At 52.9% G+C, this 23863-nt stretch overlaps 1 protein-coding gene and 2 long non-coding RNA genes across 10 annotated transcripts in view; 1 reads left to right on the forward strand and 2 right to left on the reverse strand.

Moving 5' to 3' along the window:
* Positions 1-609: 609 nt before the first annotated feature.
* Positions 610-5830, reverse strand: LOC121136073. Its single transcript, XR_005873185.1, has 3 exons — positions 5306-5830; positions 5071-5182; positions 610-889 (listed from the first exon to the last, which is right to left on the reverse strand). It is a non-coding gene; the product is annotated as an uncharacterized LOC121136073 (long non-coding RNA).
* LOC121136074 lies at positions 4694-11054 on the forward strand. Its single transcript, XR_005873186.1, has 2 exons — positions 4694-4911; positions 10809-11054. It is a non-coding gene; the product is annotated as an uncharacterized LOC121136074 (long non-coding RNA).
* Positions 11055-13255: 2201 nt separating this feature from the next.
* Mapkap1 (MAPK associated protein 1) overlaps positions 13256-23863 on the reverse strand; it is a 218349-nt gene continuing 207741 nt past the window's right edge. For all 8 annotated transcript variants that reach the window (XM_040735547.1, XM_040735550.1, XM_040735549.1 and 5 more), the window contains 2 exons: positions 18223-18320; positions 13256-14719 (listed from right to left, as the gene is read on the reverse strand). In XM_040735547.1, coding sequence (XP_040591481.1) covers positions 14594-14719; positions 18223-18320 — 224 coding nt within the window. In that variant the 3' untranslated portion in view covers positions 13256-14593. The remainder of the gene's footprint in view (positions 14720-18222; positions 18321-23863) is intronic.

Here is a 23863-nt window from a genome sequence, read left to right on the forward strand (position 1 = left end):
GCTCCTACAGGGTTGTGTCTACTGGGGCTGGACACTGAGTATGTATGTATCTATGATGATGCATGTATTGTTTTGTTTTTTCTTTTTGGTTTTTCAAGACAGGGTTTCCCTGTATTGTTTTGGAGGCTGTTCTGGAACTCACTCTGTAGACCAGGCTGAACTTGAACTCACAGAGATCCGCCTGCATCTGCCTCCCGAGTGCTTGGATTAAAGGCGTGCGCCACCACCACCCGGCGATGCTCCTATTGTATGTAGGTGGTATACATGTAGAGGCCAGCCAGAGGAGGACATCAAGTGTTCTCGTCTACCTCCTTGTTGAGACAGGCTCTCCCTCTGAACCTGGACTTAAACAAGCCATCAGCAAGCTCCAGTGAGCCTCCTGCCTGCATCCCTCACAGCTCTGCAGTTACAGGCGTGCATGCGGCCATGGGCACTGAGGGTTGAGCTCAGATCTGCATTCTTTCACGGCAAGGGCACTCTTACCCACTGAGCCATTCTGCCAGCCCCTGTGTACATACTCTTTGGTTTGAAGGACAAGGCATGGCAGGACAGTAGAGACCCCACAAACACACAGATATCGGTTCACACCCTGATGTGGGAATTGCAACGATATGTTTGCCTGTGCGCCTGTAACAGGGGTCATGCCTTTTGGTTACAGGTGCGGACATGGCTGGATAAAGGGAGAGGATCAGAAATCGAGGTCCCCTTTGGGTTTCAGAGAGCATCCTGGAGTCAGGGTCTGCATCCTTGGAGCGGGAACGCTGTGACAGTCACTTGTTTTCCGTGTAAATTCTTTCTCCAATAAAACACCATCTATTATTCTACCAGGTCTGGTTAGGGAAGGGTGGGCTTTTGGGTTGCAGTTAGGCAGGTTCTGGGGCCACAGCTCCTAGAGTAGAAAGGAAGCCATCAGGTGAAGCTTTCAAGGGAGAAGCAAACATAGTCTCGGTCCAGGGCCTTTGCCCTGAGTCTGAGGGAGGTGGGAGCCCCTGAAGTGCAGCCACATGTGAGCCACCATAGGTAGGATACTGATGTTCTGGGAAGCCCAAAGTGGACCACGGTCCCTGAGGAGAAGACAGACAGAGGCTGATGTTGTGGAGAGGTAGCACTTGACCTCAGACACCCTGTATACACACGGCCGAGGAGGAAACAGAATATTGAGGACATGGCCAGGAGTCAAGGCCCAGGTCAGCAGATAGTCACCAGGCTGGGGGCTCCTTTGTCACTGGGCTTGATCCATACTGGGCCTTTACATTCAGGCCCAATGGGAACTGGCTGACTGGCGACGGTCTTCCAGGAGGGAATGGATGGTCTGAATGAGGGGAGGGGCTCCTGGGGGCGGGGTGAGAAGGGGTTTTCCTGGAATCCAAGATCAGGCCTTAATAATTTGTTTCAGGATTAATGAGCATTCATGCCATCTTCGCTGTCCCAGCTCACTGGAGATAAAATAGGAGTGTGACTCCCTCCCACAAATGGAGGGAGAGACCAAGTCTAATCGTGGCAGCTGGGCCTGAAGCCACCACCAGGAATAAATCTCTCAGGGAGGGCCCTCGCCACTCCTCATTTTATTTAGTGGATAATCTTTTATTGTGTCTGGAGAGTCGGGTAAACTCTGTCTTCCCAGGGCCAAGGACTCACCAGACACCACCAGCTGAACCGCAGGGGCATGGCCAGGTATCACAGGGCAGATTCCTGGTGCCTGGGCACCAGGGGAGGGGTCATCAGTGGCCCACCTCTGGCTACAGTGGAAGTCCAGGCCTCTCTGGGGGACAGAAGTGGCTTTTTGTCTCACTCTTGGGGACCCAGCCCAGGGAAGCCAACCGAAGCAATGCGCCCTCCTCCATCTAATTCTCCCGCTCACCCCCATGCATGCAGTCAACAAATGCTTTTTATATGCCCTCCTTGTGCCAGACTCTGAGGAGAGCTGCAGCTGTCCTGGAACTCGCTCTGTAGACCAGGCTGGCCTCAAACTCACAGAGATCCGCCTGCCTCTGCCTCCCAAGTGCTGGGACTAAAGGCATGTGCCACCACCTCCCGGCCCTAGCCTCATGTTTTAATAAGTTGCCCACACATGCCTTTGGGCTTATCAATCAGATTCATCATCTTTCATAGCCTACCTCCAAAGGGCCGGGTTACACTGCCCTTTGATATAGTTGGCTTATGCATTGCTTTGGACTCCCGGGCTTCCTGCGTGCTGGGAGACATCCTTAGCCCCAAATCAAATCAGAGCCTAGGACATTGAGCATGCCAGACCAGTGCTCTACCACTGACCCATGTGGGCAGAGCCTGTTTTGGTCAGGGGCACGGTGGGTGCAGCTGGGTCCTGCATAGCAGTGTTCCCATACAGGTGTAGCAGCCTGATCTGTGTCTGCATCAAGGAAGCCCAGGTTCTTGTGGGGAAACACGGAGTCTGTGGTCAGAGCTCTGTGAGCTTGAAATGGAATCCTCACAGTGCTGTGCTAAGAGGGTGGAAGCTTGATCTGTGGTAGCTGGAGATTATAAAATTATAAATCAGATTATAAATAAAAACGACCTTCACACTCACGTTCATAAACACACACACACACACACACACACGCACACACACACACGCACGCACGCATGCACACACCCTAATATGGATATAGAAATCTGGCTGGCAGAGTGTCCAAACCCTTTCAGGAGCTCAGTGACAGGAAGTTCCCCAGACCATAGCTGTGCGAGTGACCCATATGGACACTTCTCTCGGCAGTTCCATCAGGGAACACGGGGACAGCTGTGCCACGAAAACTAAAAGACCCAGAGACTGATACTGGGGTTCAGCTTCAAGCTGAAGATAAGGAAAGCAAACCAGCTGGGCAATAGCTCCCACCTCTAGCTCAGGCTGAAAGGGCTGACCCACGCACGAGCTCTCACCAAGTCTCAAACTGCTGCCTCCCCTCAGTGGCTGCAGAATGGATGTCTCCTGAATACTGAAGACCCTGCTCCTATCTTTTATACCCCTGTAGTGCTGGGATTAAAGGCGTGTGATCTGTTACTCTTAGACTGACTCAGTCTCAGGTATCCCTGGGTGGCCTTGAACTCAGAGGGCTCCGACTATCTCTTAATCCTGAGTCCCAGGATCAAAGGTGTGTGCCACCACCTCCTCGCTTCTGACTGCTGGGACTAAAGGTGTGTGCCTGACTTCTATGGCCTGTGACTGACTTTGCTTTCTGAATCCTCAGGCAACTTTAATAAATCATAAGTAATGTCTCACCACAGACAGCAAGCCTCTGCTCTGGGCATCTGTCCACACTGGCCACAGACACAGACCTTCACTCCCGACCCTGAGGTTCCTTGGGGTCTCAGTGTGTCTCAGTGGCATCAATGGCATCTTGGACACAGGGTCCTTACCAGGCCCCTGGCATCTGTGGAGAGTGCTGGGAGCCATCCTGCATTTGCAGTTGGACCTGTTCTCTGGGCTCTTGTCATTTCTGATCTCTTTTCTAGTGTAGGCCTGAGCGCCGTTTCTCAAAGACCCCCGGTGGCTCAGTGCCCTACACTCTGCAGCCCCCAGAACCTGGCTTGGCTTCTGCTGTAGGGCCTCAACCAGTAGGGGCTCTGCTCTGGGGCCATTTGGTTAGGGTTGAGGGGGGCACAGCTGTGGCTGTCCCCGGAGAGGAGCTGAGGGCCTGGGGGACATGGAGGACAGTCCCACAACCTGGACAGGGGTCTCACCCTAATTCCAGCAGAAGCCCCTAAACCATGTGCAGCTTGCCACAGGATGGGAAATCGGAATGCCTGGTAGGCCCTCACACCTTGGTTAATTTTGTAAAGAATTATTATTAATTCTGTATGTGTGCGTGTCTGTCTTTGAGTTTGCACGTGCAGGTGCCCACGGAGACCAGAGGCATCAGAGCTCTCAGGCATGTGGGAACCACTGATATGCGTGGGTTTTGCAAGAGCATTCTTAACTTCCAGACCATCTCTCCAGTCCTTACATCTGGTTAATTTATTAGAACTCATTTTCCTCCCAGTATCTTGCAGGTGAGGACTGAGGCCCAGAGTGCTGAGGAGAGGCACTGGGCAGAAATTTTAATTTGCTTCTGCTGGACCCACCTACTGTGACAGACAGGCTCTTAGCGGGGACACAAACCAAGACCACTCTCTGCAGAAGGCTCCTTCCACGGCTGGTACTGAGAGGAACCCGAATTGGCTCTCGAACTTCCGACTAGATCCCTACTGTGTGTGTAGCTACCCTCTGAGGAACTCAGGGAGACCCACCAAGTGTAGTCAGATTGATGGGAGTCTAAGAAGCTGGAGGCAAACTTGGACTGTCCGGTGGGGACAGTTCTGGTTCTACAGGTCTGGCTGGGCTGCAAACTCGGGTCTGCTCCCAATGTGCTGTGTGACCAGGCCACCCCTGTGCCTCTCTGTGTGTCTAGTTCGTTTTCTGTGCAGGTCTGTGGCTGCGGTAGGGCGTGGCGGCAGGAGGTGGTGAGTTGGACGATGGCTTGGGCTCCCGGCCAGTGAGCTGTGAAGTGACAACTCCGGTGTCTCAGCAGTGACAACCACACCACAAAACCAAGGCAGACAGCAGCAAAGAGGAGCAGAGAGAAGGAATCTGGGCATCTGATGTTTGCTAGCTCCGCCCTCGCCCGCCTGAGAATAGTGCGCCTCCCCTCCCCCACCCGGAACCACAGAGGTTCAAGGACACAAAAGCTCACCCGCCCTAGAGCACTTGGGGTTGAGAGCTTGGGCTGCTGCCCAGGCTGAGCTCCTCTCCCCAATGGTTCCCATCTCCCGTACAAACATATTTATTGGGTTTGATGGCAAACACATTATGCTTGTCCCAGGAAGGGCACTTCCAAAGAGAAAACCTTGAAGTCCGGGAAATAATGATGGGGGAGTTAAATTAAAGTGCGGAAAACCCTCCCGAGAGATAACGTCAGGGTGAGTTACAGGCCCGATAAGGGACTGGGGGCTCTCAGAGGGGGGCTCAGAAAGGTCGCCCAGCAGTGTGCAGAGGACCAGGAATCGTAAATATGGGGGCAAGATGCCCGGCTGGGGTCACCAGGGTGAAAATATTGGGGTCATTCCAAAAACAATTACCTTGTTTTACTTTTCACATCTTGTAAATCTTCTGCCTTTTCTAAGAGATTTCTGGGGAGAGACACACTTTGGAAGCTTTAACCGATTTTGTGGCTGCTTCTTAGTGGTTGAGCTAAGAGCAGACAGAAAGACAAAGGGGAGAAGTAATTACCCAGCATCCTCAGGGGCATAGGGCTGGTTGACAAGCTCCATCTTATTCTTAGGAGATTTGGGGCTCTCCTGGGGTTTGGCTTACCCCATTTGGAGCCAGGATGCAACTTAAGGATTAATTTTTGTTTTGGATCTGGTTGTGGTGTGGCTCCTGCCTCCCAGCTCCAGCCCCCTCTGGGGCCGGCACGGCAGCTGAGAGGCAGCCATCTTGGCCCACGTGGTCTTGACTGGGAGTGAAGCCACCCATTGACGCTGCTGTCACCTTGGCTGACACGTATTAAGGCTCCTGTCCCCACAAAGCGCCCGTGAAATGTGAGGACGGGTGCAGGCTGTGGCTGGCCCCGTTCTCGCGGCTCTGGGTTCGGCTTTCTGCCGACAGCAGAGGGTCAGAATTTACTCCACAGATACTTCCTGGCACCCGGCACAGGGTGACTACACTTCCGGAGGTTTATAACCACTCCATGCTCCACTACGAGCAGCCATTCGTCAGGCTTCTCTGCCACCTTTCTCGAAGCACAGGGCTCGATGGCTCGTGACAGTCTCTGGGAACCCTGCAGGAGTGAAACGGGCGGGCACAGTCACATACACCAGTGTTAGGCAATCTACGGCCACAGCGTCTCCCCGGGAACCTTTAACATCACGCTGTTTATCCCCACGCCTTTGCCTGGCCCCGAACTCAGCCGACTCTCACAGCACCTGACGGACAGCAGATCCCGTGTCCCACGGCCAGCATTGGCTCCAAGGGCTTCTTCTAGAGACTGTGGGGTCAGAGTCACCCTGCAGAAATGCTGCATGGTTGTGTGGGTTGTGGTGGCTGGGTTAGCTCAGGTAGGCTTCCTGATGGAGGAGGGGGAGGGGGAGGGGGAGGAGGAGGGGGAGGAAGGGGAGGAGGAGGAGGGGGAGGAGGAGGGGGAGGAGAAGGAGGAGGAGGAGGGGGAGGAGGAGGGGGAGGAGGGGGAGGAGAAGGAGGAGGAGGGGGAGGAGGAGGGGGAGGAGGAGGGGGAGGAGGAGGGGGAGGAGGGGGAGGAGGAGGAGGAGGAGGGGGAGGAAGGGGAGGAAGGGGAGGAGGAGGAGGGGGAGAAGGAGGAAGAGGAGGGGAGGAGGAGGGGGAGGAGGAGGGGGAGGAAGGGGAGGAAGGGGAGGAGGAGGAGGGGGAGAAGGAGGAAGAGGAGGGGAGGAGGGAGGGGGAGGAGGAGGGGGAGGAGGAGGGGGAGGAGGGGGGGAGGAGAAGGAGGAGGAGGAGGAGGGGGAGGAGGAGGGGGAGGAGAAGGAGGAGGAGGAGGAGGAGGAGGAGGAGGGGGAGGAGGAGGAGGAGGGGGACGGGGAGGGGGAAGAGGAGGGCATGGTGTTGGTGTTGGCTGGTAACCAACCAGGCTGGTTCAAACCCCGAGTACTCCGTCTCTGCACCTTGGGAAGCCAGCAGGACTCTCCAGCGAGGGCTGAGTGTGGTCGGCTGACCAAGCGCTCCTAGAAGCCAGAGATGAAAACACTCCCTGACCTGAAAGAGCCCAGCCGGACGCTCCTGTGGGCCTGGCAGACACGACTTCACAAATCAGACGTGACAGGACAGCGTGTGCCAAAATGGTGGCCAGCTGCTTGGCTGAGAGCAGGGGCTGCTCAGAGACCAGGTATTCCTCTGAGAGCAGGTGGCCAGCCGTGGGCCTGGGCAGGTGATGCTAGGCTGGCTAGTTCGCCCAGTGCTTTGGGACAAATACACGCACACGCATGTGTGCGCGTGCATACACACACACACACACACACAGAGTGCATGTAGAGACGTAAGGACTCACGTGTGTTCATACAGGTATGCAGACACACGTGTACTTGCACATACAAAGTCGTATCAGAGGCACACATAAATCCATGCATACCGACTCTTAGCTCAGGCACACACAGTACTTACATATGCTCGTGGATACCAGTCAAGCGTCTACACAGGCACACAGGAGCATGCTCACTCCTCCTTCCCCAAGACCCGGGCTTCCCTCATGTTGTCTGACTGGAGTGAGAACCAGGGGCAGATTCCCAAGTGTCTTCCCCTTCTGGGCAAATGCCTTCCTTTTTAGGACTTGTCACTGTGGACCTACCGTTTCTGGAACTGAAAACAGTTTAAAACACCTAGAGACTGCCAGGGAGGCCCATCCACTTCCTGTCCCGATGTCCGGCTCTTGTCCCAGAAGAGCTGCCAATCATAGCTGTACGTCCTCACAGCAGGGACTGACTAGGGACGAGTGTGTGACTTTCTCTGGCCTGGGAGGGCACTGTCCCAGGTGGAGGACACCCTGTCAGGGGGTGGGAATAAGGCGTGGGCACAGACGGGGTCACTGAGGGAAGCCACGGCGATACATGCGGCTGACCCAGAGCCTGGCTGTGGTGTGACCACCAGGAGACGTATGCTGGGAGCATCAGAGTTCTGTCACTGAGGGTTCTTCACAGCTGCCCAGGATAGCACAGACCTCCCTTCTAGACATCAAAGAAGCTAACACTTTTGGGGTAACAGAACCCCCTTCCTGTAGCAGCTGACGGTCTTGGGCAGGAGTCCCTACACACTGATCTGACCTCAGTGACCCCCACAGCAAGGGCTCAGAGCCCAGGGATATGGGGAGTCATCTCCGCTGCGTCCTGCCTCTAGTCATCTGCGTGGTGAATACCCTTGGGGTTCCTTTTCTGGGAATCTGCCCTTCCCAGGCATCTACCCTACTGTAGATGGGGCTCGAGGAGCCAGAGGCCCAGGAGCTGCCTGTCACAGATGCCGGGCAACTGCACGTGGAGAATGGGAGCCCCAGGGACTTGGTTCCCAACAACAGGATCTGGATGGCATCACTCCTGTCTCAGGGCTCCCATGGGACGGGGGGGGGCAGGCAGGCTCCAGGAGACCCGGGTAATGAGGGGCTCCCCCTGGTGGAGAACACTCACACTTCACCACTTTCCAGGACTGAGTCAGGCATGAGGCAGCCCTAGGCCTGAGACCTGGAGCCCGAGCTGCCCGGAGCTTGGCAGCGACTCACAACCTGTGTCACGTAGATGCTGGTTGGAGGCCAAAGTGAGTTATCTCTGTAGGTTCCATATCTGCCCCGGAGTGACAGGAACTCAAGCTGTCTCACTTCCTGTCCCGACCTTAAACTCTGGCGTTCCTCTCCTGAGTTCTGGGATGCCACCTGTGGTTTTAGCTCTGGAATTGAACCCCGGTCTTCATGCGTGGTAGGCAGGCACTCCACCACATCCTAGCTTTATACTCAACATTTCATGTTCTGGCTAGTGCTAAGGGGACAGGTGGCCACGCAAGCCTTTTGCAATGAAGCTTTGTTTCTGACCAGCAGCCGATGCTCTGGGACCTGCTGGGCACCGTCTCCTGAACTCCAGGGGCTCCAGGAGAGAGGGCCCATTACTTCTGACCTGTTTTACAGAGGGGTCCTCAGTGTGGTTCAGTCAGGGGCCATGGTGTGGTGACTTAGGGCAGCCTAGCCAGAGTGTACCTCAAGTGACCCCATACCTGGGCCCAGTAGTCCAGGTATCCATAGTCGTACTCACCTTCTTGCCATGGGTAGGGCTGTCCTGGCTGCTGCTGGCCTCTGTCCAGAGCCAAAACTCGGGACACCCACCCACAGGCTTTGCAGACACTGCTGGGCCTCTGGTGGCAGAGGTGAAGGTCTGTTAGGAACTGGGGCTCCTTGGGGTGAGGAGTCTGGTTCTGACTGCCTGGGGCTTCCGTAGCTCTGCCCTGTGGTGGATCTGGCGTGTGTGGTCCTTGAGGCTGGTTCTGTTGCTCACACCCTCGTTCAGACGTTGGACTCCCAAGGATCTGGCTGGGCACTTAGCTGTTTCCTGTTCTCAGGGGGTGAGCCCTGCCAGCCTGGCATCAGGCCTCTCAGGAGACAGCCTGCTCCACAGTCACTTGCTGTCCAAGCAGGTTGTTGTAGAGTCTGGGGTCAACGGGATCTGGACCTGTCCACGGCTCCTGTGGCCCAGGTCTCCTCTGTTCCTTTTTTTTTTTTTTTTTTTTTTTTTTTTTTGGTTTTTCGAGACAGGGTTTCTCCGTATTGTTTTGGAGGCTTTCCTGGAACTCGCTTTGTAGATCAGGCTGGCCTCGAACTCACAGAGATCCGCCTGCCTCTGCCTCCTGAGTGCTGGGATTAAAGGCATGTGCCACCAACGCCTGGCTTCCTCTGTTTCTTAAAGTGGATGACACCTTTGTCCTTAGCTGTATGCTATTTGTACCCTGAACCAAAAACAAGGCAGCTACCCCACTCTATGGGGTCCCCCAAACTTCTCCTTTGCCTGTGTATTCACCCCTACGTGTGAACCTCGGGCAGGGTGACAGGCATGGTCAAGCATGACAACAGCCCCACCCAGACAAATGGAGCAGCGAATCTGAGGCTGTTCTCTTGTCCTCAGAGCGTCTCCTGTGGGAAGCCTCCCTCCCCAGGGAAGCCACCAGTCACAGCTGATGTCCCCATGGGGACTGCAGCCTTCCAACACCTCCCCAGGATGCCATGAGCTAGACAAAAGAATAAACACCCCAAATGAGGTGGGCATGAAGATTTGTGACAACCTTGCTTCTAGAACTTTCTTAATTTACAGCTTCCTCCAGCTGCTTTTTCCCCTCAACACACATCAGCTAACACAGTGAAGGGCTTCAAGAATGCTAAAAATTTAATGTATGTTAAAAGGGTATTAAATTCTAAACTAAAATTTGCATGGAAATATGACATTAAAATACTTTTAGCTTCCAGGAAGCTGGGGGCTGTAACACAGGCAGATTTTATCTGTTTAAAAAGAATTAGCTTCCCAGTATTTCTCCCGGATCCCAGGAGTTAACGTGTGAAGATGTGAGGCCACCTCGGGCTGCTCAGCCCCAGGGGACAGAGGGGAGCAAGGCCAGGTGCTGGGGCTCTTGGAGGGAGCGTGCAGGCGCTGTCTGCACCCCTGGGCTGCCCTGCACCAAGACGCCCTGCTGGTGTGGCCAGCGTCATCTCCAAGAGTGTGCGGCTGGGCCACATGGCTACCTGTTATGTGCCCTAACGCACACACCAGGCCCGTGCACATCACTGGATTCGTTTCAAAGACCGTGGGACTCTGTCATGTTTGTGCAGACAAAGGGGTTCAGAGAGGCTGAGCCATGGGTCTGGGCTCACACAGTGTAGGGAGGTAGATGATCATTTTCTCAGTGGGTTCCTTGGCAGGATCCCTGGGGCTGGAGCAAGACCCCAAGCTTAGCCTTTTCTTCCCCTGGCAGAGCTGGCTTCTTTAGGCTGACCCGCACTTCCAAGACAACCTTTTGCAGTTTCTGTTTTACAAAACGGGCACCTTGACCCTGGATGTAGAGGAGTAGGGTGCCATGCTAGGCGCTGTTGCCATCTTCTGGCTATTCGATGGGGCTGGGAGGGCAGCTGCTGTGGGGTGCAGGACAGGAGAGGGCACAGCTGGCAGTGCCCTGGCCCCAGGAGAGAGCCGGCTGGCAGGGGGTGGTGGGCGGAAATGGCCACTCATGGCCACAGCACCTTGGGGAGGTTACTCATTGGCAGTTAAAAATCTATTGTGACTTGACAGAAAAATGAATAAATGGGCACATTAACTTTTCATTCCAGACCTCAGCATGTGTTTGTCTAATCAGGAGGTGAGAAGCGGCCACTGCCATGGGAGCGTTCCCGTCGTCAGAGGAGTTTAACTGCACAAGGAACAGGCTGTAGCCACTTGAAACATAATCCCATTGCGTTGAGAACTGGCCTGGGACTCCATGAGTAACAACACTCCCTGGTGCTGTCTGCATCTGGCAGAGGGGTTTGGTGGAAACAAACATCCCTGCGTTAGCCCTCGTCCCCACTCCCTGCCTTCTGGCCCTCATCAGTGGGTTAGGGAAGGGGAGGGGAGGCTAGAGACAGGAGGGGGATACGCTCTGGCTAGTTTTTGTCACCTGGCTGCAAACTAGAGTCGCTTGGGAAGAGAGAGCCGTCACTGAGTAACTACTCTCCTTCCCCTGGACCACAGGCGAGCCTGCGGGGCGGTATTGATTGATGATGGATGAAGGAAGGGACCGGCCCACTGCAGGTGGTGCCATTCCCGGACAGGTGGTCCTAGATGCTGTAAGAAAGCAGGCTGTTGCACAAGACCGAGCTGGACTCCCAAGACCTAACTGTAATGCACACGCTGACTTAGTGGAGAGACACCTTGCCCAGCCTAGACACAGGGGTGTGTGGGGTCCTGCAGCAATGAGATGATGGGACTCAGTAGACTTCCTAGAGGAGGCCGTACCCTCTCTAAGGAGCAGAAGGGAGGTGGGGGAGGGAGCGGGAGGAGAGGAGGGAGCGGGAACTGGGATTGGAACGTAACCAGTAAACAACACTCGTCCTCCATGGCCTCTGCTTCAGACCCTACCAGTGAGGGTCTTGCCCTGGCTTCTCTCATGATGGACGGTGACATGGTGAATGAACCCTTTCCTCAAGTTGCCTTTGGTCAAAGCGTTTACCATGGCAACAGAAAGCGAAGTGGGAAAGGATCTTAAGGGGCGTCCCTTTCCCAGTCTGTAAATGTGGCAGGGCTTGGCCTGGGATGGCCTGACTCATGAAACAGGATTGAGAGCCCACAGCCTGTGAGATGCAGTCACCAAGATGGCCCTTTGCGCCAAGCCAGACGGCCTGAGTTTCATCCCCAGGACTCACCTGGTGGAAGGAGAGAACCAAGTCCCACACTTGTCCTCTGACCTCCACACCTGTGTGCCACCCACAAAGCAAAAATACAACGTAATAAAAACGTTCTCAAAATTTCCAAGGGTAGTTACTGTTCCATGCGGGATGCGGCTCTCGCGTGTGACATGACTTGGGGGGGGGTCTGGACGGGTGGGTTACAAATGTTTTCCCTTTATATGATATGGTGTTTTGTCTGCAAGGTGTTTGTGCACCACACGTGTGTCTGATGCCCACGGAGGCCAGAAGAGGGCACAAGATCCCCTGGAATTGGAGCTACAGACATTGTGAGTTACCATGTGGTTGCCAGGAATTGAACCTGGGGACCTCTGGAAGGGCAATCGATGTTTAACTCTACTGAGCCATCTCTCAATCTCCCTCTTTGCTTTTGTTTTGAGAAAGGGTCTCACTGTATAGCTTGGCTGGCCTAGAATTCTCTTTGTAGACTAGGCTAGCCTTGAACTCCCAGGGAACCACCTGCCTCCTGAGTGCTGGGATTAAGGGCATGCGCCACCAGTCTGGCGACCTGGTCACTCTTGCTACCAAACATGCTTAACCCTCACAAGCACCCTTGGAAGGAACTAGTTTCATCTCCATTTTACAGAAGGGGAAACTGAGGCTCAAAGAAGTAGCTCCCCCAGAGATCCAAAAGTCAGGAGGCAGCTAGGACTGGAGTGCATTCTGGTCTGGAGGCATTACTTCATCGGTCCCCCCACCATGTGCTACATCCCTGGACCTGAGGAGACGGGGAGCCCCCGAAAAGCAGTGGGTGGGGATATGGGCAGCGGGGCTACCTCCCAGCCTTTGACTCCAGGAAGACTCACTCAGAAGTGTATGTCAGCTGCCAGCTCAGACCTGGGGGAAGGGGCGGAACAACAGGATTTCCCACAGCAGGCAGCATGGGGCCTGTCAGCACTGTACCAGAGGTGCTGGCAGAGGTACAGAGACCAGGCTGGACAGTAATGAACTACCTTGAGACAGGGCTGGGCCAGACTTTCCCATCAAGGCCAGGGTCAGCAAATAGAAATGACTGGAAGGCTGGCTCCCAATGACCCTGAGGAGTTAAGATCCCTGATCACAGTTCACTTAATGCAGCATCTGGACTTCGGTGACACCAGGAACTCGAGCCCCAGAGACCCTAGCCAGCTGAGGGTCACATACCAACAGCTGTGAAGGGAGAGCCCAAGATTCCAGTGTCCCTCGAGCCAAGGCAAGAGTGGATGTGGCCTTTGTACAGTTTAGCATGGTTGAGCACATTGACTGCCAGCGTGTCACCCCAGGAGACCCACTGCGGGGTCACCATCTCAGCAGTGTGGACTCGGACTTTAGGAATTCAAAGCAATATACAAGAGGGTATTTATGACTTTTATTTTAGTATTTTAATATTGAATATGTGACAAGATTTAATGACCAAATTAGTCATTTAAATTTCAAAGATATCTAAATATAAAATTGCTAAAAATTCAAATACAGAGCAAGCTACAAATAATATATCTTTTTGGGGAGACAGGAATGGAAGACATTAGAAAAGGGTGTTCCTGTTGTCTGAACAGACCAGAATGAGGCATTCATCCAGATGACCCTTTGCAAAGAGACACACCTACTCTGAGATGCTCAGACACAGCGATTTAAAAAATGTTCTACACATAGGTCCCTGGTCCTGGCCAGGACAGTATGCAAGGATGCTGCCACAGGAGGGACCACGGTGAGGTCTGCAGGCATCTGGTGAACCAGAGGCGTGGCGTCAGGGCACTGGGTACCTTGCCCTTTCTGCCCAAGGCTTGGGGTGCAAGGACAGGGGCTCCCCTCTACTTTCCTTTTCCCGACATGCTCTCTCTGCAGGCACCAGTAGAGGGCAGGAGGCAGGAGGCAGCGCCAGTGAGGCAGACTCAGGTTCAGGTTGACCATCTCATACTTGCTATGAGGGGAGGAGAAAACTACTCTGGCTGGGAACTCAGTACCGCCTGGAGACACACTGTCACACTGTCCTACCAGCACCTGTCCCTCAGGTCACAAGTGCTGGGATGTTGAGAAGGCCTTTGAAAGGGAAAAGGATAGCCTCGCTTGGACGCATGCACGGTCCTCGTTCCTAACTTCCATAAGATGCTATTCTCAAAGCAAACCTATGCTCATTTAAACACATGGCATAGTTAACTACTGGCTAAGCCCTAAACATTGCTTCTGAGAGCTCCAACCACAGCTTTTGCAATCTGCCTGTTTAATACAGGAACAGATTTTAAAGAAGATAATGTAAGTAATCCTCCGCACCCAAAAATGGTCCACCATACCAACTATGATAAAGAGTACACCTGTTTATTAAAAGGAAAAAAAAAAGAAATGTACACTTTTGTTCTTTGTTTGCTTTAAGAAATTTGATCAAGTTGCAAGGAGATGTCTGGCATGACTATGTACACCCTTAGCGGGGCTGCCAGGCAGTGAGCACGGCTGAGTAGCATGTGGCTCTCCAGGAGGTGGTCTGGCTCGGGCATTGCTACTTAAATTCATTGCCAGGTTTCAGTCCAATGGCAATGTCCCCGGACTCCAGAGTAGGGCACCCCCTACCTCTAAACCTTCCCCTAGAGCCCAGCAGCACTATGCCTGTGAGCCCAGGCACTGCAGGGTGAAGGTGGACTCTGGGACCACTTGGCCCTGCAGGCAAGCTGGGCTGCAGCAACAGACTGGAGCCAGTGTTACTGCTGTCCTGATTTCTTCTCCTTCTGGAAGCTGAAGCTTGTCCGTCTGTTCAGTTTTCTTTGTTTTTGAGCAAAATAGTCAGCCCGGGCAGTGCTTGCTCGTGACTCCAGGATATAGTTGACCTAGAGAGCAAGAAGACATGGCTGTTACTTGGCAGCACTGGCTGTCACCCAGGCCAGAGCACGCGGTGGAACGGACACCAGCTTTAGGCTGGTGCCCCTGGGTGAGCTGCTGCTAACCCTGCAGCCTAGCAGGTCGGGGTGAAGCCCTTGTTTTACAACAGACAGGAAGAAGTGCAGGTTTCTCAGTCTTGACTAGTGGGCTTCTGTTCCTTGCTATGGGCTGCCTCCCAGAATGCTCCCTACTCCAACTCTGCTCAGCCAGCTCTACAGCCCTGGGTTGGTGGTCGTCCCCTCCAACTCCACATTAGACACCCGTGGTCTCCACATCTGAACGATGACAACACGGTAGGCGAAAAGTCAGAACAAAGCTTCCCTTCAGCCTCCTGACAGCCTGGCATGGGCGAGGCTAGGAGGCCTGCAGAGGGTGGAGGTCCCCGGGGTCAGGTAGACGTCAGCTTGGAGCATGTGTCCTCTCAAGACCACCTGCGCACCTTTTGCCACGGCTTCCTTCATGGCGGTCCCCTGCCCTGGCTCTCTGTGAACAGAATGCTTCCCTCTCATACTTCTCAAAGTCCTGGTTAGAAAGCTGAATCTTGGGCTGGAGAAGGCAGCTGCCCAGACTGAGGCTCTAACAATGCCCCTCCAAACTTTTTGTGCTGGTCATCTGCAGTGGAAAGCACAGGCTAGCACAGGGGTCAGCAGCTGAGAGCCCTAAGTCAGCATGCAGGCTGGGGAGGGTGATCTGGACGGTGTGGACAAGGTGTGGGGATGGCGGAGGCGTCCTCATGCTCAGTAAATGCCGCCTCTGGCTTCTATCGTTCGTACTCAGCTGACCCAGTGTTTGCAGTGTAGTTTTGGCACATTTAATTTGACAAAAGCATTTTAAAATGGTCCTTAACAAGCCAACTATTTCCTGAATTTATTATCTTCAGTGCTTTGTGATAATCACACAGATAATTTTAATGCAAGATTAATGTAATAATCAAAAGATAAAGACGCCCTTTGGTCTGCCATTAGCTGGTTAATATGCTGTGGCTTAAAACGTGCCCGATTTTATGCACTATAGAGTGTTTTACTTTCGATGCACTTTACAGCTTAAGGCATAAAAATATAGGGAGTTTTCATGGTCAATAAAGTCACAGCCTCCATCACTCGATCACAGAAGAACCTGGTGTGAAGAGCCCAACAGTTCCTCAGAGATTCATCTCGAGGCAAGCAGAACGAGGGACTGAGCACAGCGTGCCCCAGCATATCGGGTGGGTAGAGGGCAGCCCTGAGCAGCACGGCCTCCAGCAAGGCTCTGCCCATGCCCTGAGACTTGGGGCCTCCACCTCCTCATCTACAACATGGGGACAATGGTGTCTGTTCTCTGCAGGGACGTTGAGAGGGTTAGGCGAGATACAGAATACGAGACACCCTAGATGTAGCTGCTACTCAGCCTCTCCTCAGGGCTTCCTTCATTGTCCTATAGAAAGCCTCTGTCTGAGGTAGCTATGCTGGCATTAGCCTTTGGCTTTTACTTTTGACCTAAACTGTCATTTTAAGGGCTTGACATGTTACTTGAGTCTGAGATAGACCCTGGGGCTCTGGTTTAGTATTCCTGTCAATCCTGCAGGCGGCCAGGGCCTTAGTAGCTGAGCTCTGACACCGGCTCAGAGCCCTGGATATGACATGACGGGAAGGTGTGAAAGCTGGAGTCTAACCCTGTGTGAGCGCCTTTGCTCAGGACTGTGATGGTCAGCTGTGGCCCAGTCTGGTTCTGGGATGCAGTCCTCAATGGTGTGAGATTTTTACAAACATCCTGAGACACACACAGACATTTCAGGGGAGCAGGCAGGCCTGGCGGGCTGTGCAGCAAGCTTTGGGGGAGCACTCTGTCCTGTAAAATGATTTCTCTGTACTTGATTTCCAGTCTCATACTGAAGTCATAAACCTGTGTTTCTGTCATCAATTGCTGTTGTGAAAATTATTCTGATGTCAAATACAGGATTATAATTTTACTAGAACCCTTCTCAAGACTTGAATATTTTAGTGCTGGCTATAAAATAAGCCAAGGCCCTGATGAAGTGGGGGACTGGGATATTTTTTTACCCACTCTCCGAACACCTGGCACAAGCTCCTTGGATGGTCTTGTGATGCCCTGTCAAGTCACTCTTGGCTTGCTGGAGTCAGCAGTCCAGAGTGGGCGCTGTCCTCCCCTGTCCCCTGGTCAGTGTGGCCTGTGGACTTCCCCATCTGCCCGGGCCACTGTGTCTCCTCCTCACCTGTCCTCCCAGAGGCTTTACTTTGGATCTCCTGGGTGGTCACGGGGCTCTGAGCTGTGGTGTGGTGCTCCTGTAAAGCCAGGGCATCTTGGGGACGGCAGCACACACTTCAGAATCGCCACATGTACTGTCAGTTTCTGGTTCTGTCACCTTACCAGAGTCGACCCTAAACTCCCTTTCCTTCAGGCACTGTGTCCACACAGGCAAGGGGAAAACCTTCCTGTGCCCACCTCAGACTTGTAGGGTTCAATGGGAGTGTCCAAGGTAGCTCAGCTCCTGTCACTACTTCTCTCATTTGAGAATGACCCAGAGGGGCCATGGATCTCATCTGTTTACTTTATACCCGAGCAGCTCCTTGCAGGTGGGGGCAATGGGACTACCTTAATTGCCACGTTACAAGCAGGGAAGTCGAAGCCTAGAGGTACAAGATGACCTGTCAGGGTTATCCAGCCCAGGGTAGGGAGCCGTCTTTCTTGTTCCTCAGCTCCATTTCTTCCTCTTGTTAGCCAGTGCAGGGTTTGCCTTGGGAAAGGGTGCTGGTTTGGAGGAGTTCTGGTCGGATTGGTCACAGAGACCAGTAGCCTGCATGGCATCTGGTGCTTCAAAGAAGTGGGCCAACCCCAGGTCCTGCCCTAGAGCTCCTGAACCAACAAAAGCCATGAGGTGGGTATAGCCTCTTGGCAACCCAGCCTGCTGCCTGGCCCCCTCCCTCCCAGGCGGCTGGGGATCTGCCTGTTTCCCCAGTGGCACATTAGCAGCTCCCTCTCTCCACACCCACGAAGAACCTGTGTGTCCGTCAGCACCACGGCGCACCTTCTGCTCTGCTCTGTCTTTCCTGATGAGGCAGAGCTCTCCAGGGACAGAGTAGCCATGGCTGAGGCAGCTGGGACGCTAGCTTGGCACAGAAGGCACCTGGTGAGCGAGCTGAGCTTCATACAAGGCTAGCTCCAGTTGGCATGCTTTGAACAGTTGGGGGAATCACCTTCAGTGATTCAAAGCTATTGTCTCTTCCTGAGCCTCCAGGGGCTCCTGCCGGTGGTCGGGACAATAATGGTGCGTGAAAGGTAAAACGCACAAGGAAGAACTAGGCCTTTGGGGACTGGAAGGAGGCTCAAGAGTCTTGCGTTGGCTCAGGCAGGGGTTGAGCCACTGCCCAAGGCTGGTGTGGCCCTGGTCTGAGACTAGCCAGGGTAGAACCCCACCCTCCCACCCCTGGGTCAAAGGCCACACTGGACTCACCTTGAGCACGATTTCACTGACTGTGGCTGCATCGGACTCGAAGTATAGGTGCTTATAGTCATGACCACTCAGATAGGTGAGCTTAAATACCGCGTGACCTGGAGAGAGGAGAGGGTCCTGGTGAGTCCCCATGGAGGCTTGGTGTCCCGTGTGTCCTCCCTGACCCAGATATGAGGCAAGAGCAGGTGGAGGCTGGATGGCAATGTTCCCCAGGATGCCTGGGCTTCTCATCACAGGCTGGACCTAGGCAGACAGTGAGGACTCAGGGCCCAGGAGCGTACCTCAGGAGGGCCTTCCGAACACACTGCTTCTACAGGGTCAGTACCAAAGCCCTGGGGTCTTGAAGGCAGGCGGCCTATTCACCCCAAGTGAATACTACAAGAGAAGCAACTGTGCTTAAAGTGAACTAAGCTAGCAGAGCAGAAGCAGCAGTCAGCCACAGTAACGTGGGTGACGTATTATTAATGAATAACATGTCCACAGCTCTGCTGGCCCGGCATGGACACGGCTCCTGAAGGCCACGCAGGACGGTGAGTGCTGTTCTGCGGACAACAGCACAGCAGTACCTTACAGTGCCACCAACCGCTTTCCAATCCCTTTAGTTAACGACCTCGCTTTGGCTGCTGCTCAGTCCTGCCTCACGCCACCCCATGTCCGGCCTATGCTGCCCTCTCGCCTGCTCCTGCAGATGTGTATGGGCTCTTCCCTGCTGAGACACCCTCACCATGACCTGCATAGGAGAGTTCTCCTGGTGGATGCCCGTCCTGCATCCCCTGCCCCCGTTTCTTGTTTTGCCTGCCTGCAGCAGTCTATAATCCTGTCTGAACTTGAGGGCACACACAGGCCAGACAGAGTCCCAATTCTAGACGGAGCCAGAGATCTAAGTGTGACCTTCAAAGGGCAGGCTAAGAGAAGCCTGGGGATCCTGGCCTCAGCCCTGGGGGAGCCTCCCCAGTTGATCTACACGTGGCTGGCCTTGGGACCTGTGAGGCCCAGGCCCCTCCTTCTTCAGTTGTCTTGAAGCTGTTTTCCAATGGTGGTAACCAAAGGTTCACCCAGGACACAGTCCTGCTGGGCACATGGCACAGAGGCCTGCGTTCCCAGCCCCCCAGCCCCAAGGCTCTTCCTCTCAGCTTTACCAGGCCACACACACCTACTAGACCTCCTCATTCATTGTACTTTTAATTGAAGCAGCGGCTGGTCATGTTATTAATTAATAGTTGTCACCCACATTACTGTAAGTTCCTCTCCTTCCCGGAGAAGTCTTCTGGGGACTTTATTTACAGTAGCTAATTTTTCAGATCTCCAAAAATAAACTGATATATGTTATACATTTGTGGCCAGAAAAGTTGAGCTGCTGGTATTTTATCCTGGAAACATCATTACAAGATACTAATTGAGACTATAAATCCTATGTTGAAAAAATAGGTAATAATTAAAAAAAACCCCTCACTTTCAGTTACTTGACAAATTAAGCTTGATTTGAAATTGTGGTTCTAAAGTGTTAGAATTCTTAACTGGAGACGAATCACTCTGTGAACATATAAATTTCTTGTTTTTGAAAGGGGAGTGCTCAGCTTTCTTTCCCCTTTCAATGCTGGAGGCTTGGTGACATCATCTTGAGGAAGAACAATGCAGAGACATTTGTTGGCCATGCTGTGACCAAGCAGAGTTATCTGTGAAGGACACAGGGCTATGAAGGACAAATAGACATTCCCTCAGGAGGCTTTACTGTGGACACCTGGCCGTGACACAGACATCATGGCCTGGGGCTAGAAAGGACCAGAAGGTCTTAGGGAGGCCTGCAGACCTGAAGCTTCCGGGTTCACTGACCACTCTGTGATAAGTGATCTCAAGCACTGTCTATACCACCTGCTTCCGCCTGTCACTGACAAACCCTCAGGATGTGGGCCGCACACTTGAGGAGCTGAGGCATTATTAACAACGTTCTGTAGTCTCAGCAGTCAAATCTACGTAGCACGTGTGGTATGCAGTGTGCACGGGTCTGAGAGTCTGGGAGAGAAGCCTTGACACTTGGGGCTTGTCAACTGTGGGCTCACAGAGGGGGAGCCTGGGGCTCACCTGCACAGGTGTAAAAACAAGTCACTGTTAGCCAGACCTCAACTGGCAGAGGATCCGGCCACTGCACCCCAACACCACTCTCTGCTGTTCTTAGAGTATGTTTCCCTTGCCTGTTCCTCGCTGTGGCTCCAGTGGGAATGAGGAAGGGCTTATGCTTGTCCTTGGCAGTGAAAGCAGTCACCCCACTGCGGGGAACAGAGAGGGCCCTGACACGGTACTGTGTGCTCTCCAACAACCCCAGACTCGAGCTAACCCTGCATCTGAGCTAGGGCTGGTGAGTAGCCACAGAAAGCAACTGTGGACCAGAGCCTCGGGTACAAGCACAGGCCAAGGACAGCAGTCATTTTTTGCCCATGTTGGACTACAGGACAAGGGGTGATTTGCTCCCTAGAGGTTTGACCGGAGGTCCCTCATTCCAGTCTCCAGACTTCACTGTCCCAGATTCTGCCAGAGGACTCATAAGGGCAAGGGACAGGGACATGGACAGGGATCAAGTGTGGCATGTGCTAGGAGGGTCCTAACTACAGAGCGTGGCTTTGGAGACACAGAGGTGAGGTGACGTGTCTGCTACGGGGAGGGACCTTCTGTGAGGAAGGCACACACGGCTGGCAAAGTGGCCCCGAAGGGAGCCAGAGCAGACACGTTTATGGGGCAGACAAGAGGGACTGGCAAGGTCTGGATTAAACAGCTGAAGGGGCCACCAATGGCTCTAAAGCAGGGCAGTGGCACACATAGGTAAACTGTACTTGGGGGTGGCTGTACATGTGCCACTGAGCTGCAGAGGGCAGAATGGATGGTAACTTAAAAGAAGGCAAAGGTGGGCAGTCTGGACATCAGAATAAACAGAGTTCACACTTGACAGTGCTATCTAGTTCCAAACCTGTATATCCTAAGTGTGACACATTAACTGACACGAATCTGTCAATAAAACACAAGTGATTTATGCTACATGGTAAACTTTCACCATAGGTGACTGGGAAGGAGTCACTGGTGTCAGGGGCCGGGACTGAGAAGTCTGCGCTTGCATCTTTTGTTGCCATAGCAACTCAAGGCCTACCTTGAACAAGGGAGGAAATGGTACCAAGAGTGGCAGCCCATAAGGCATGAGCCTTAGGGACCAGGTCACCCTTGAAAACTCAAAGGAAACCACCAGTTTTCCTAGAAAAGGGTTAGCCACAGCTGCACTGTCTCTGTAAAAACCGCCAGCTAAGGAAGAACTGTTCTCAGTAATCTAGGGGTCAGGTTAATTTGAGGCGTTAAATTCCACTTGGAAATGAAACAGGACAGAGGCCTGAGACTCTACAGAAGTCAGGTGGCCCTGAATCAGACCCTGAGACCAAAGTTAGACATGGGTTGCAGTCCCTGCCACCTGTGGTCTCAGCACATTGTCACAGAGACACGGTTCTAGCTTGTGACCTCCTACATGGAGAAGGGGCTGAGTGAGAGTGACTCTTACAACTCAAAAGAGCGGCCATCTGGGCAACATGCTCATTATTTTGGAGGTTTTGTTTTTAATTGAGCTTTTTCTGAGCCAACTTGCTTTTACACGCCATAGGAATAAAATGCAGCATAATGGGGTAAATGTGGTATCCAGGCACTGGTCACATGCTCAGAGGAGCCACTGAGATTACACATTTGCTTCTGAAATGAAATTCTGCATATGTAAATGTGTTTCTACATTCACATATTTTAAAAGTGAACCAGAGAAGATAGAATATAGCAGTAAGAGGATAATTACAACACAGATATCAGAAGTAGAGACTTGAGCCTTTCTGCTATAATCTGTCTTCTGTATTTTATTTTCACTAACAAGGCTGCCACTGGCTCAGGATGGGACAGCTACTTAGACCCTGCAGTGAAGGGAAGTGCTCCTGAGTGGGAGGAGTCTCTGCCAACAAGGAGATAGATACCTGGTATCAACCCACAGTCACCTCTGCCTAAAAATCCTGGTGCCACACTTGGCGAGAACACCAAAATAAGCTGGAATCTCATTCCTTTTCAATTACAAGAATTATAAAAACCACTAAAATTCCTCAAAATTTAGAAGACAAAGAAAAAAACCTTCACATTTACCTCTTAACCCAGCAATGCAGCACAATAAGACACATGAGGGCTTTTCTAGCCCTCCTCATGGCTTCACATAACTCACTGAACTTTGAGTTTTTGTTTTGTTTGAGACAGAGTTTCTCTGTGTATCTCTGGCTGTCCTGGAACAACTCAGAGAGATCCACCTGCCTCTGCTTCCCGAGTGCTGGGATTGCAGGCGTGCGCCCCCACTGCCCAGCTCTGTTTTCTTAACGCTTTGCTACCTCTCTTTCAATGGCTGCCTCTGCTTCCCGAGTGCTGGGATTGCAGGCGTGCGTCCCCACTGCCCAGTTCTGTTTTCTTAACGCTTTGCTACCTCTCTTTCAATGGCTGCATGTTACCCCGACAAGCGATAAGAACTACGCTTCACTCTGGCTCTGCTGGCACCTGTCTACTTAGGAAAGAACAGAGCCATAGAGGTGGCTGTTGGAGTCTGTCTCTTTATGGCAGAACAGACAGAAGTACTCTGCAGACTCCTCTAATCCCTCTTGTCTAGAAGGGCATGGGAAACCTCACTGGGCTTCTTAGGAGAGATGGGCAGCAGCACCCCTTCTTCTGGAACAGCACTGCCTCTATTTATTTTGGTTTGAGGCAGGGTTTCATGCAGCCTAGGCTAGCCTCAAACTTGCTATGTAGTTGAAGACAGCCACGAACTCCTTCCTGATCCTCCTGCCTCTATGTCCTGAGCGCTGAGATTAAAGTGTATTCCAAATGCTTGCTTTCTGGCTTTACCTTTCTGTAGCTCTGGTAGTTCCCTGGTCTCAGACTGAGCTGCCAGCTGAGCATGCTACAATGAGAGAGGAACCAGAGCACAATGACCTCTGCCCTCTGATACATGGGCTGCATCTGACCTACTTAGCTTTGGATGGATCCTATAAGAACTCTCATTCCCACTTTGATGATGGAGCAGGGGTGCCTGGTTGAGATCCTTCTTGAGGTATCTGTGGTGAATATATTATTTATAACTTAATAAAGCCATTGGAGATCAGAATGCAAAGCTAGCCACAGCCATTGAGTCAGGCAGTGGTGATACACTCATTCCTTCAAGTGAAAGCCCTTCTGGTACAGCAGGAGATGTCACTGCACACCAAGTCTAGGACTCATCCCCAGCCAATTCTCACATGTCCAGCCCTCCCTGGCTTGTAGCCATATCCTCACCCAGGTCCCGACTATGTCCTCCCTGTGACCTACCTGCCAACCATCTACCTGCAGGACCATCCTTTTGGCACACTTCAGGAGGCAAGGCAGGAGAACTGTGTGGAGTCTGAGGTCAGCCTGGGCTACAGAGCAAGGCTACATCTCAAATCCATCCAGACAGCAGCAGCAGCAGCAGCAGGTGTGGACCTCTGTCCCCTCCCTGGGGCCCCATCCTTTGTTCCCTGGCCGCCAGCTTTCAGCTCTAACCATTCGAAGACAGTTTTCAAGACCCTACATTCTAATTTTCAGATTTCTTGGTCTTGGGTTCCTTTACACT

This window comes from Mesocricetus auratus, unplaced genomic scaffold (assembly GCF_017639785.1).
Source record: "Mesocricetus auratus isolate SY011 unplaced genomic scaffold, BCM_Maur_2.0 Super-Scaffold_100047, whole genome shotgun sequence".
NCBI classification, from domain to species: domain Eukaryota; kingdom Metazoa; phylum Chordata; class Mammalia; order Rodentia; family Cricetidae; genus Mesocricetus; species Mesocricetus auratus.